The sequence below is a fragment of the Saccopteryx leptura genome, chromosome 3, assembly GCF_036850995.1.
Source record: "Saccopteryx leptura isolate mSacLep1 chromosome 3, mSacLep1_pri_phased_curated, whole genome shotgun sequence".
NCBI classification, from domain to species: domain Eukaryota; kingdom Metazoa; phylum Chordata; class Mammalia; order Chiroptera; family Emballonuridae; genus Saccopteryx; species Saccopteryx leptura.
In genome coordinates, this window is record NC_089505.1 from 294,252,971 (window position 1) to 294,265,639 (window position 12,669).

The 12,669-nt window shown below is 43.7% G+C and overlaps 1 protein-coding gene across 5 annotated transcripts in view; it reads right to left on the minus strand.

The window, feature by feature from the left end:
- Positions 1-12,669, minus strand: part of RALYL (RALY RNA binding protein like) — a 618,546-nt gene that overhangs the window by 32,547 nt on the left and 573,330 nt on the right. For 4 of the 5 annotated variants that reach the window (XM_066372430.1, XM_066372426.1, XM_066372427.1 and 1 more), the window contains one exon: positions 6,250-6,422. The exons of the other annotated variant lie outside the window; for it this stretch is intronic. In XM_066372430.1, the coding sequence (XP_066228527.1) occupies positions 6,250-6,422 (173 nt within the window). The remainder of the gene's footprint in view (positions 1-6,249; positions 6,423-12,669) is intronic. 5 annotated transcript variants of the gene reach the window in all.

Here is a 12,669-nt window from a genome sequence, read left to right on the forward strand (position 1 = left end):
TGGGTGTTCCACAGGAGGAGAAACAAAACAAGATTTCAGAAAGTTTAATTCCCGTCCTTAACCCTCACCTTCTAGGTCGCCTCTGTTCCTTTAGCTGCAAGGTTACAATGTTGTCCTCTTTTGTACCAGGCTTCTTCCACGAGCATGTTTTTTATTTCTGTCCACATATGTTGCATAGCTCAATTGTGTATTCCCTTTTTTGGATGGGTAATGTCCTTTATACAGATAGAACCATGTTCTGCATATCCATTCTCTGACTGGTAGATTGTTTTGCATTTTGGATGCTATGAGCAAGGCTGCGGAAGCATTCTTATACAAGTACTTTCTATATTTTTATTCCTCTTTAAGGTTCAGGAGTTGAAAAGCTGGCTAATTATGTCTAGTTTTATAAGAAATTGCTGAACACTTGTAAATGGGTGTAGCACTGTATCTGCTCACCAACCGTGTTGGAGAATTTCAGCATGCCACATCTTTGCCAACATTTGATTGTATTGGTCAGTTTTGGCCATGCTGGAGGATGTGCAGTGTTACATGATTGTATTTAAATTTGTATTTTCCTGGCCTGATTTGTGGTGGTGCAGTGGATAAAGCATTGATCTGGAACATTGAGGTCGCCAGTTTGAAAACCTGGGCTTGCCTGGTCAAGGCACATATGGGAGTTGATGCTTCTTCTCTTTCTCCCTTCTCTCTCTCTCTTTCTCTCTACCCTCTGCCTCTCTCTAAAATGAATATGTAAAATAAAAAAATAATAAGTAAATTTGTATTTTCCTGAAGACTAATTGTTTTGAGTGGGTTTTCCTGTGCTCACTTCTTCTTAGATGAAATATCCATTTGCCCTTCTTCCTCACAGACCATAAGCTCTATCTCCAGAGTTAGCAACACTGGTTACACATGAAAACATCTTTCAACTTTTGCTCAGGCCGCCAGGACTCGTAAATTTATTGTTACGGCTTGAAACACCTGTCCTTGGTATTTGTGAAAAAGCACCTTGGTGATTCCATGTGTGTCTGGGCTTGGAAGCTCTGCTACTGCATTGCATCAGTTTGCAAACTTCAGTGGGCACCAGAGTCGCCAGGACACAGGAACCCTGGGAGAGCTTGTTATAATCTCAGAGTTTCTGTTTCAGTGGGTCTGGGTTAGAGCCTGAGAATTTGTCTTTTTCTGAGAATTTGCTTCTTGAACAAGTATCCACTGACAGGATGCTGCTGGTCTTAGGACCACCCTCTGAGGGCCATGGCTTGAGCCACACTGACCAGTCAGCTTCTCAACAGACAGTGAGCTCCTTCAAGCCTTTTTTCCTGGTGTATTCAATTACCCATTGGCAATGCCATCTGATCATTCTTCATCCTTCAAGAACCAGCTTGAAGGTCACAGCCTCGGAGAAATTTGTGCAGCTTCTGTCATTTCAGGTCCCACACACTGTTGTCACTATATTATTTTAAAAAACTTTTGGTGGTTGTTTTCATGAATAAGTGGTGGAGTGACTATAGAAAATGTGATATATAAGGCTTCTTACATACTCATATTTTTGAGAGAGAGAGAGAGAGAGAGAGACAGGAAGAGAGAGAGAGAAGAGAAGCATCAATTCTTTGTTGTGGCACCTTAGTTTGTTGATTGCTTTTTTATATGTGCCTTGACTGGGAGGCTACAGCAGACCGAGTGACTCCTTGCTCAAGCCAGCAACCTTGGGCTTCAAGCCAGCGACCTTTGGGTTCAAGCCAGCAAACATGGGGTCATGTCTATGATCCGAAGCTGAAGCTGGCAACCCCGTGCTCAAGTTAGTGAGCCTGTGCTCAAGCTGGATGAGCACATGCTCAAGACGGCAACCTTGGGGTTTTGAGCCTGGGACCCCAGCGTCCCATGTCAATGCTCAATCCACTGCACCACACTGGTCAGGTGACATGCTTATATTCTTTAAAACTACAACTGACCATCTGTTACTAAATTGGCAGTTAGATCGCATGAGCCAAAGAACTTATATATAGCAAAAACTTAAATAAAAGCTATATATCATCACAGGCTACAGTTAGCATTATCTTTTTTTTTTAAAGAGAAACTCATAAAAAGGAAACTTGAAAAGGAATCCTTTTGAATTGAGAAAGCCAGCAAGCATAAAATGAAAGAAAAATTTAACAAGATGAAAGCGTCGTATAATTCTTCTCAGAATATTACATTTGTTTCCTGAAGGCTTTCTTATCAAATAAGAAGTGCTTCTTAACAAACTCGAATCTCCAGAGACTTTGAAGACACAGAGTTCCATCTGAAGATTATGTTGCTGGAAACCTAATGCTTTATTGAGAGCTTCTGGCAAAATGAAGTGATGATAATCAGAACAATAACAATGGCTGCAAACCGCTTGCTCACAATGTGTCAGAGTCTTTGTCAAGTGAAGTTCATTTAGTCCTTCAAGACCTGTGAGGTAAGTATTTTTACTCCAATTTCACAGATGAGAACACAAAGGCTGGAAGACGTTAAAACATTTGTTCCAAGCCAGTATTCCAACCCATTTCTGTGGACGGTTGCCAGATATAGTGCAGGAAGTCCAAGTTGAATTTGAGTTTCAGAAAAACACAACTATTTTATTTTCTTAGAAGTGTGTCTCGTGTAATATTTGGGACATAAATATATTAGGAAATTATTCATTGTCCATCTGAAATTCACATTTCTTTTTTTTTTTTTGTATTTTTCTGAAGCTGGAAACGGGAAGAGACAGACAGACTCCCGCATGCGCCCGACCGGGATCCACCCGGCACGCCCACCAGGGGCGACGCTCTGCCCACCAGGGGGCGATGCTCTGCCCCTCCGAGGCGTCGCTCTGCCGTGACCAGAGCCACTCTAGCGCCTGGGGCACAGGCCAAGGAGCCATCCCCAGCACCCGGGCCATCTTTGCTCCAATGGAGCCTTGGCTGCGGGAGGAAAAGAGAGAGACAGAGAGGAAGGAGGGGGGGGTGGAGAAGCAAATGGGCACTTCTCCTATGTGCCCTGGCCAGGAATCGAACCCGTCGGTCCCCCGCACACCAGGCCGATGCTCTACTGCTGAGCCAACCGGCCAGGGCCTGAAATTCACATTTCTTTGGGTGTGGTACATTTTTATTTGCTAAATCTGAAAACCCTGCCTTTTTTTTTTAAATTCTAGAAAAATCTGCCTCAGACCACTAAGTTGCATTGTGTCCTCATTCTCTCTTATGTCCAGACACTTTCCAATGTTCTCACATGAAATGTATGGGATGAATGCCAATCATTTAGCAAAGCATCAAGGCCCTTTATGATGTGGACTCCACCGTCCTGCTCGGAACATTTAGGGCGCAGCTAGTGCCAAGGCCCTGAGGCAGGAGCTGAGCTGTGAGCCTGGGAGCCAGTGGGGCTGCTCCTGGGTGAGTGAGAGAACTTGGAGCCAGACCAGAAAGGGAGCACAGGGGACCAGAGAGGGGGCAGAGGGGACCAGAGAGAGGGTGCAGCGGACCAGAGTGGGCATGGAAGAGGCAGATCTTAGAGACACCACTGTGAAAATACGTTTCTGTGAATGAGGCAGGCAGCTCTTGGAGAGTTTAGAACAAAATGACATGGCCTGGCTTAAGGTTTAATGGGTCCACACTGGCTGCTGTTTGGAGACCAGTGTGCAGAGGAATGGAGCAGAAGCAGGGAGGACTGGCAAATACTCAAGGCTGACCTCAGGCGGCTGCCTCTCCTGACTGCGCACATCGTGGGTTCCGGTTTTAGTCTGTGCTGCTCTGGACTCTGGGTGCCACCTTCCAGCCTGGAGCTGGGGAGAGGGGCACTGTTCTCCTAGCTCTCACCTGGACCTGGGTGTGGCTTCACACTGAGACCTGAAGGGACCTGAAGGAATGCCGCCTCAAGTGCACCTGGTGGGTGTTGTATTCTTGGGTGCAGGAGTTAGAGGCAGCCCTATAGGCCAAGGTTGTGGCAACACAGCGCCCTCCAGGGGGCAGCAAGGGGCGAACAGGCAGAGAAGCCTGTGGTCAGCCCTGCTTCTGACTGAGCTGAGGCACTTCGTGGGAGAGACTGGGGGTGGGGACCAAGGTACTAAAACTATGCAGGGTCTACTGAACCTGGGAGACTTATTGTTAGTATAACTGTGACCTAGTTTACACAATACCTGGCCAAGCATAGAAATGTCAGGGCTAAGAAAGTTAAATGAATGATGTTAGAAAGGCCGATAGAATAAAACATATAGAAAGGATGCAAATGCTGTCCAATGAAAGCACAAGCATAACGCAGAATTCCCACTGAATGTTTGCTCTGTGCCAGGCCGGTGCTTCCTGGACAGTCACGCCCATAGTGATCCCTGGTTAGGCACACATTATCACCCCCCTCAAACTGTCTCCTGCCTCTTCACCAAGCGCTCCCCCCACCAGCACCTTCCTTCCAGTGTCACCTCCATTCACGTTCACGCCCTGGCAGACTTTGTTTCTAAGTGTGATAGAAAGCACTGGAGGGTTTTAAGTGAGGGAGTAGCATCATCAGATGTATAGTTTATAAAGATTCTGATTCTTCTTGTGCAGAGAATGGATTGCATGGCTGAGGGGGGATGGGAATAGCTTTGAGCTGTGATTTGGAGGTAGAATTAATGGGGAGGGTAGAGAGAATCAGAGGTTATCCTAGTCTTCTTGGTTTTAATAATGACATGGAAGATGATGATGAGACACACACACACACACACACACACACACATATTCCCCTTTCTTTCTTCTTTTTTTAATACTTGAGTCTAAAATTGCAGGTAGAGATCAGGAATAGGATATAGACTTAGGAATCTTTGGCCTACAGAGAATATTTAAAGCTCTGGTCTGGCACGTGATGAGGGCCCCCTGGGAGAGTGTGAGGAAGGAGGCGGTGGCCATGACAAAGCCCTAGGGTTCTCCAGCCTTTCCAGTGGGAACCTGGAGGGAAGCTTCTAGCAGAGGAGATTAGGAATGAACAGCTGGTAACCCATTCTCAGCCACATTCTGCTGAGCAGTAAATTAATAAAAGAACAGAGAGGTGACCATTGGAAATGGCAACATGGCGGCCTGCAGATGTTTGGGTGAGAGCAGTCACAGCAGACATGACAACAAGAGTCTCATCAGAACAGGTTGAGGAAACCTACCTTGTTGAACATCATTCCTGCCTAAGGAGAAGCTGGGGAACCTAGTCTTTCATTCATTCCAGTCCCCACTCTACAGCTTCCTAGGATCGAAACATTCTGAGTCCTTCAAACTAATGTGGACGTTTATAGAAGGAAGGGTGGTTGTTAAAGGCTCATAATGGAAAAGTTTAAATGAAGGTGCCAGATAATTTAAACAATACTGGAATGTTAAAAATCAACAAATTTATGTAGATGGAGCTACTGTTAGGGCAGTTATCATGACAAAGCAAAAAACACCATGACAAAATTAGTAAGTGATGATAGCTATCATAACAAACTAGGATATAATTGTTCCCTGGGATAAGACAAGTTTCGTGATTATTCCATAGATACTGTATTTGAGAGTTGGCAAAACACACACATACACACACACAGACACATTTGCTCTCTCAGCATTGTTACCAGTCAGTCCCTTAAGATAGAATATTTAATTTCACGGTTGATAAAATATGAGAACTAGCATCCTCGTCAGCATGTATTTACCAAGTCCCTGGTGTATCTCACGGAAAAGGCCATCTGGAGACAGTCGGGATAATGGTGACAACGTGGGGAAGATAAAACAAGTAAAGAATAAGGTCTTGGCTAAGTCCCTGGCGCATAAACACTAGTCACGTAGCGGCACGGGCTCTGACGACAGTGACCTGGCCAGAAAGCTATGGATTGTCTCATGAGCAGAGTGCAGAGAGGATAGACAGTCACCCACAGCAAGTGACACTGTCAAATAAGAGGGGACACCAGGCACCTTCCTGTAAATGTCTGTGTTACCAGGATATCATATCATGTACAGTTTGTGTGTTCATTGCACAAACACGAGATTCCTTTCAGGAGGGAGTCTGTGGGAAAAAGAATCTTTCATTCGGACTTTAAGTATACCTATCCTCATGCACAGTAATCTCCACTTATTCTTTCCTCCCTGGTATTTTAATTTAGTAAGGATGTATTGAGCACTTATTATGTGCAAAGCAGTGTTTTGACGTTACCTTGAACAAATGCATAGAAGAAAGAAGTTAGCCCCAAATATATAATCTCATTCTAAAACGAATGAGTTGTGACATGCTGGTGCTGTTTCCAAAGGGTGTGGACAGCAAGGATTTGGTTCCTACCAGCTCATGACCCCCGTCTTCATCGAAGTCCTCCTCTATGCCATCGGTCAGCTCCCCGCCATCCGCGTCTGGCCCTCCTTCAGTGGGCTCCTCTGCGGAGTGGTCTGCATTCTCCGACACACACTCATCCTGGGTCAGCTCTATACTCTGCTCCAGTTGTTTCTTCTGAGCTTCTGGGTGGGGGGAAGGGGGGAAGAAAGCAAATGACTGCTACCTCGGGTGCTCACGAGCCATCTGCGTAAACCATGAAACAACAGTCTACAAAAGGCTGAACTCTGGGGACCACTGAGGGGGGGAGGAACAGAACGTCACACTTTAGTTCAGTCTGATTTGTTCAGTCATGTATATTATGTCCACATATCTATCTGACATGTGGGCTTATTGATTTTTTAATGGAATTAGAAAAAAATGGGGAATCCTGATGACTGGCATCAGTAGATAAAGAACTGAGGATTTACATAAATAGATCAGTCTTTCTGGCCATACAGCATGGGGCAAAAGTAGCTTTAGTTTATTCTAGCATTAGTATTCATTAATTTTTGTATCATTTTCCACATGAACAACTGTAAACCTACTTTTGCCCCACCCTGTATACAGTCCTTCTTAATAAGGATGTTCCCTCTGAGGAAAAGAATCCGGACCTTGTTCATGTGAGGAAGGAGGACAAGAAAGCTCATGAACAAGTTCAAACCCAAAAGAAAAGGACAAAAAATTGGAGGGAAAAAGCAGAAAAGCACATGTGCTCTTTTAGGCAACATGTCCATATGAACAAGCCCTTGAATGTTCAATCTAAATTCTGTTGGTCAATGTGGTTCACTGCCATGGCTGAGATGAACGTTCTGGCGTGAGGTAGCCTGGGTTCAATCTGAGGCTTCCTCCCTTTCGGGCTCTTTGATGCTGGTCAGTAGCTGTGAACCCTATGTGAGCCTCAGCTTTCTCCTTCTCACCGTTGGAATCACCACTGTGCAACTTTCGGGGGTTTGGAGTGGTAAATCAATGTGCCTAGTACAGTGATTTGCAAACAATAAGTGCTCAAAAAATGAAGGAGAGAAAGTCTCTAGAGTGGTTATGTAAAACTTAACCAAGAATTTTTTTTTAATTCTAGAGAATTATCATCAAAATTAAATAGGGAAATAGAAAGTTAAATAATAAAAAAAGGGTTTAATCTAGAGAATGACCCAAGTAGCTGTATTAAAAGGCAAAAGACATAGAAACCCAAACATCCCGAATTTTACTGCTATTGATCAGCACATTATGCTGAGTGAGATATGACAGAGAGAGAGACATAAGTATTGAATATTATTTCTAGGCGGAATCTAAAAAGCCAACTCATAAAAACAGAGAATAAAATGGCAGTTTCCAGGGACTAGTGGGGAGAAGATAGGACAGATGCTGTTTAAGGTACAAATTTGCAATGAGTAAGTAAATAAGCCTGCGAGACCCAATGAGCAGTATAGTGAATACGGACAACACAGTTGTGTTATAGTCATCAACTTTGTTAAGAGATGAGATCTTAATTATATTACCCACTAAAAAGAAAGAATCATTTGACAGAGCTGTTAACTAAGGCTGTAATGGCAATCATATTACAATGAATAAATGTATCTAATTTACATGTTGCCTACCTAAAATTTACACCATGTTATATGCCAAATATATTTCAATTAAAAACAAACAAATACCCCCAAATAGACAAAATGGCTAAGTGCCATTCATCTCATCTCCTTTCTACATACCACTGCCCTCTATATTTGTAGACCTAGGCTGTGCGACTTACACACTCACCCAGGACAGGCACACACTGACAAAGAGCTGTGATGTGCAGACTGGTTGGAGCACAGAAGACATTAGGATCCTCTGTCATGATTTACTCCTGTGCTCTACCCTGCTGCCTTCACCCTTGCTGGCCCTTTGGACTGTACAATGGATTTGGATGCTCTGGTTTTGACCCTCCACTCTCTTTCTCCTAGTTGTTCTTTTGCACTTATCACCTGACTCCTCACCTCCTGCCATGTTGGATGATCATGCTGCTTTTTCAAATGCTCTGGCTCTCAAGTCTTGGGGTTCATATTTTAAGCAAAAAGAGAGAGAGAAGTGGAGATTTGGAGTTGGACAACTATATATTATTCCATACAGTTGACTCTTGAGTAACATGGGTTTGAACTGTGTGGGTCTACTTATAGGTGGATTTTTCTCAATAAACACATACAGTACTGTTAATGTATTTTATCTTCCTCATGATTTTCTTAATAGCATTTTCTTTTCTCTAGCTTCTTTTATTGTAACAACACAGCATATAATACATAAAACATGCAAAATATTTGTTGATCAACTGTGTTCTTGGTAAGACTTCAGTCAACAGTAGGCTATTATAGGTAAGGTTTTTTTTTATTTTTTTATTTTATTTTAATTTTTTTTATTTTTCTGAAGCTGGAAATGGGGAGAGACAGTCAGACAGACTCCCGCATGCGCCCGACTGGGATCCACCCGGCACGCCCACCAGGGGGCGATGCTTTGCCCCTCCGGGGCGTCGATCTGTTGCGACCAGAGCCACTCCAGCGCCTGGGGCAGAGGCCAAGGAGCCATCTCCAGCGCCCGGGCCATCCTTGCTCCAATGGAGCCTCCCTGCGGGAGGGGAAGAGAGAGACAGAGAGGAAGGAGAGGGGGAGGGGTGGAGAGGCAGATGGGCGCCTCTCCTGTGTGCCCTGGCCGGGAATCGAACCGGGGACTTCCTCACGCCAGGCTGATGCTCTACCACTGAGCCAACCGGCCAGGGCCTATAGGTAAGTTTTTGAAAAATCAAGTTACGTGTGGATTTTTGACTGTGCAGGGGTGGGGGTGGGGTTAGCGCCTCTAACCTCTGTGTTGTTCACAGGTTAACGGTACATTGAAAACTCTCCAAATCTTACAACTTTCCCTAAAGCAAAACTTTTTCAATTTTAAGTCACTGTATTTATTTTTTGTTAATAACATACAAATGGACTCTTGTTTAAAATTGATATTACATTGGAAATTCATTAGGTCTAGCATACCCATTTCTTCTCTAGTGGTATCAGAAATATTTGTCTGAGGACTGTCACTTTTCAATGTTGAAAGTAATGTTCTTTTTAACCTTCTCTAGAACAGTGATTCTTAACTTTTTTTTTTTTTCATAGCACACATAAACTAATTACTAAAATTCTGTGATGTACCAAAAATATATTTTTTGCTTATCTGACAAAAAAAAATAGGTAAAATTTTGGTTCCTTCACAACGGATGGCTATTGTTGTGTTGGCTGTTGTCATTTTTTATTTGACAATCTAAGGAAAAAGAGCTCAGTCCCTCTACTAAGTTGTCAGGGATTGCACATTTTAAAAATACTTGTGGCATACCGGTTGAAAATCAGTGGTCTAGAAAAATCTCTAGCCAAAGTAGCATAGTGGAATTTCAGAGAATCTGTTATGACCAGACCTTAAAGATGCACAGTTCTCATTCGGCGTTGAGTGTGACTGGTTTCAGTTATCTTTGCAGTTCAAGCTGATTCTACTGATCCTCCTCCTCTGATCCCTCCTCCTCTGATCACCTGAAGCCCGGATCAATGCTTTTATACTTAGCTCCACTGTGGTCTTTTGTTTTCTCATTATGGTTGAAGTTTCTTTGAAACTTGAACTATTGCCTTCAAAGGTCGTTGTTATACTCAAAGGAGATAATAGAGGTGTTGATCTTCTGTGAAATGAAAGTCAATTTTCAAGACATATTTTCATGGGCTCTGTACCCTTCACTGAATGCCTTATACAGAGAAGAGATAATAATATAGGGTAGTGATTGCCAACCAGTGTGCTGCAAAAGATTTAAAAACATGTAATACCTGACTATTTAGTCAGGGGCACTGACCTCTTTTCCCTTAGATTGTCTTCTAAGGTTTTCAATTTATTCATTTTAGAGAGGAGAGAGAAAGGGGGAGAGAGAGACAGAGACAGAAGGTGGGGAGGAGCAGGAAGCATCAACTCCCATATGTGCCTTGACCAGGTAAGCCCAGGGTTTTGAACCGGCAACCTCAGCATCTCCAGGTCAATGCTTTATCCACCGCGCCACCACAGGTCAGGCTTTTCCCTTAGATTGTCAAATAAAAAAGTGACAACAATAGCCGATTGATGTGAATGAACCAAAATTATACCTATTTTATTTTTTCACAGATTGGCTATATATATATATATAATTTTGGTGTGCTGCAGAATTTTAGTAATAAATTTATGTGTACCATGATATAAGAGAGGTTGAAAATCATTTATATAAAGCATTAGAAACAATATAGGATTTGTGATCCATAGTTTTGCTAATTACTAGTTATATTAACAGCAATTTTCTTCTTTAAAAGATGAGCTGTATGGCCAAATGAAAAACAAAGGTGATTTTTTTCTAAACTATAAAGGCCACACAGACATGTTACCATAAAAGTCTCTAAATAGTTCTTGGGTTGAATCTGTATTACTTGTCCAGATAAATTAATGTCCATGCCAAAATAATTCAATACTATTAATCATTAAGAATCATATATTCCGGAGTGACGTCACGGAAATGGTGCCGTGAGCAGCGCGTCCGACAGCTCTCCCCTAAATCACAACAAATTTATCAACTAGAAACAGAAAAATTTATCCTCGGAGCATTCCGGAATTCCACACAAACTGATAGCGAAAGGACTGTTATCACTTGAATCTGAGAGACGAGGGTGTGGAGGAAGCTACCGCAGGGACGTTCATTCAAGCTGCGAGGAAGTGCGCCTGTGGTGAGTCAGCCCACACTCGGGAGCCGCGAGCAGCCGCGAGCAGCCGCACGCGCGCCCGGTCCGGTTGCAGAGCGAGCACCACTTACGTTCCCAGTGGGCCGCGCACTGCGAGTGAGAGTTGCCAGCCACCGGTGCCCGGAGCACCCCATTCGCACGCGTGCCCTGGGCATTCCACGCGTCCAGAGCGCCCTACTGGCCCGCACACCCAGGGTGCTCCATAATCCTGCGCCTGGTGCGATCCAGCCGCCAGCGGCAGGGCGAGCGGGAGAGGCTTGGGAGATTCTCTCCATGGGTGGGGCACCTCACCCAGCCATTCAAGCTAACAATCAAGCGTTGGGGGAGGGGCGCGCGCAGGCAGCCTAAAATACCTTCGGGAGCACAGCTGCGACCCAATCACTGAAATTAGCTTAACCCATGAAATCTGCGCACCCTCGGTTCTAATTGATAAGATCTCTCTCAGTTCAGCGATCCAAGACAAGAGGCGTGATATTTTTTAGTGCCTCTCGCTAAAGGGGCGGGGGCAACTTCTGATTGATAGAGCCTCCATATTCAGGGATAAACGCTAACAAGAAGGACTTGGCAGATAATAAGATCTATACTACACTAGTCGCAAGCAGAGACTAGTGCCTCTTCTTCCCAGCAAAAACAGGCTACAAAGTGTGGAAAGCCTGGGTTGAGAGGTCCAACTGAATGATAGGCGCTGAACAGTCACCTTGACAACAATTGACTCCCACCCCCGCCTGATTACACTGGAGGCCCTGACTGCCAGAGCCTTTCCCAAAGCCTTGCACTGAGTGGGGATAGAGTGGGGATTTCCCAGCTCTTTGAGCCTCTTACTCCCCAGGCAGAAGCAGTTGCAGCCTTATAGCTGGATCACCAGGCTGCTAATTCAGAAAGGGGGGACTAGGAGAGAGAATCCACGAAAGCAAACTCTCTCATCGTTGGACCCTGCAAACGCCAACAAGCCTTGACTACCAGCAAGACTAAAGCCAATTATATGACATTGCCATAGAATCCCATCAACTGCAAGTTCCTACCTAAGTGTGACACAGGGGCAGAGCCTGGGGTACAGAGTCACCGACCAGGAAGAGGGAGAGAAAAGAAAAAGGAAGAAGTTAACCTCTCAAAATCAAGAAAAATCCACAGACTTTACAACTTGTTCCACTAATTTTTTTGTTGTTGTTGTTTGTTTCTTCTATCTTATTGCCTTTATTTCCTCCACCTCGGTCCTTCTATTCTCTGCCCATCTTATGCTTCCCTTTTCTTGAACTACACTACCCATGAGTGTTACATTTTATTTCTCTTCTTCATCCTCACCCTCCTTTAAGGTTATACTCCAAAACACTTAACTCTCACTCTCTCCTCTTTTGTTTTTTTTTTGTCTTGCTTTATTTTGTTTTTTTTCTCTTCCTATTTTATTTCTTCCTTCGTTTTTCTCTTTTTCTTATTTTTTCCTTTCTATTCGTTTTTTCTTTTCTCATTTTACTTTCCTCCCATTTAATCCTCAATCACGAACAAATTAGTTAATTTGGGACTCAAGGCTTTTTTTGGCTTTATTTTTCTTTTTTGCTTTTGTTTTTATTTTTTTTCTTGTTTGTTTATTTTTGTGGCATTTTGGGTCCTCCCAACCCAAGGTATCCATTGTATTTAGTCT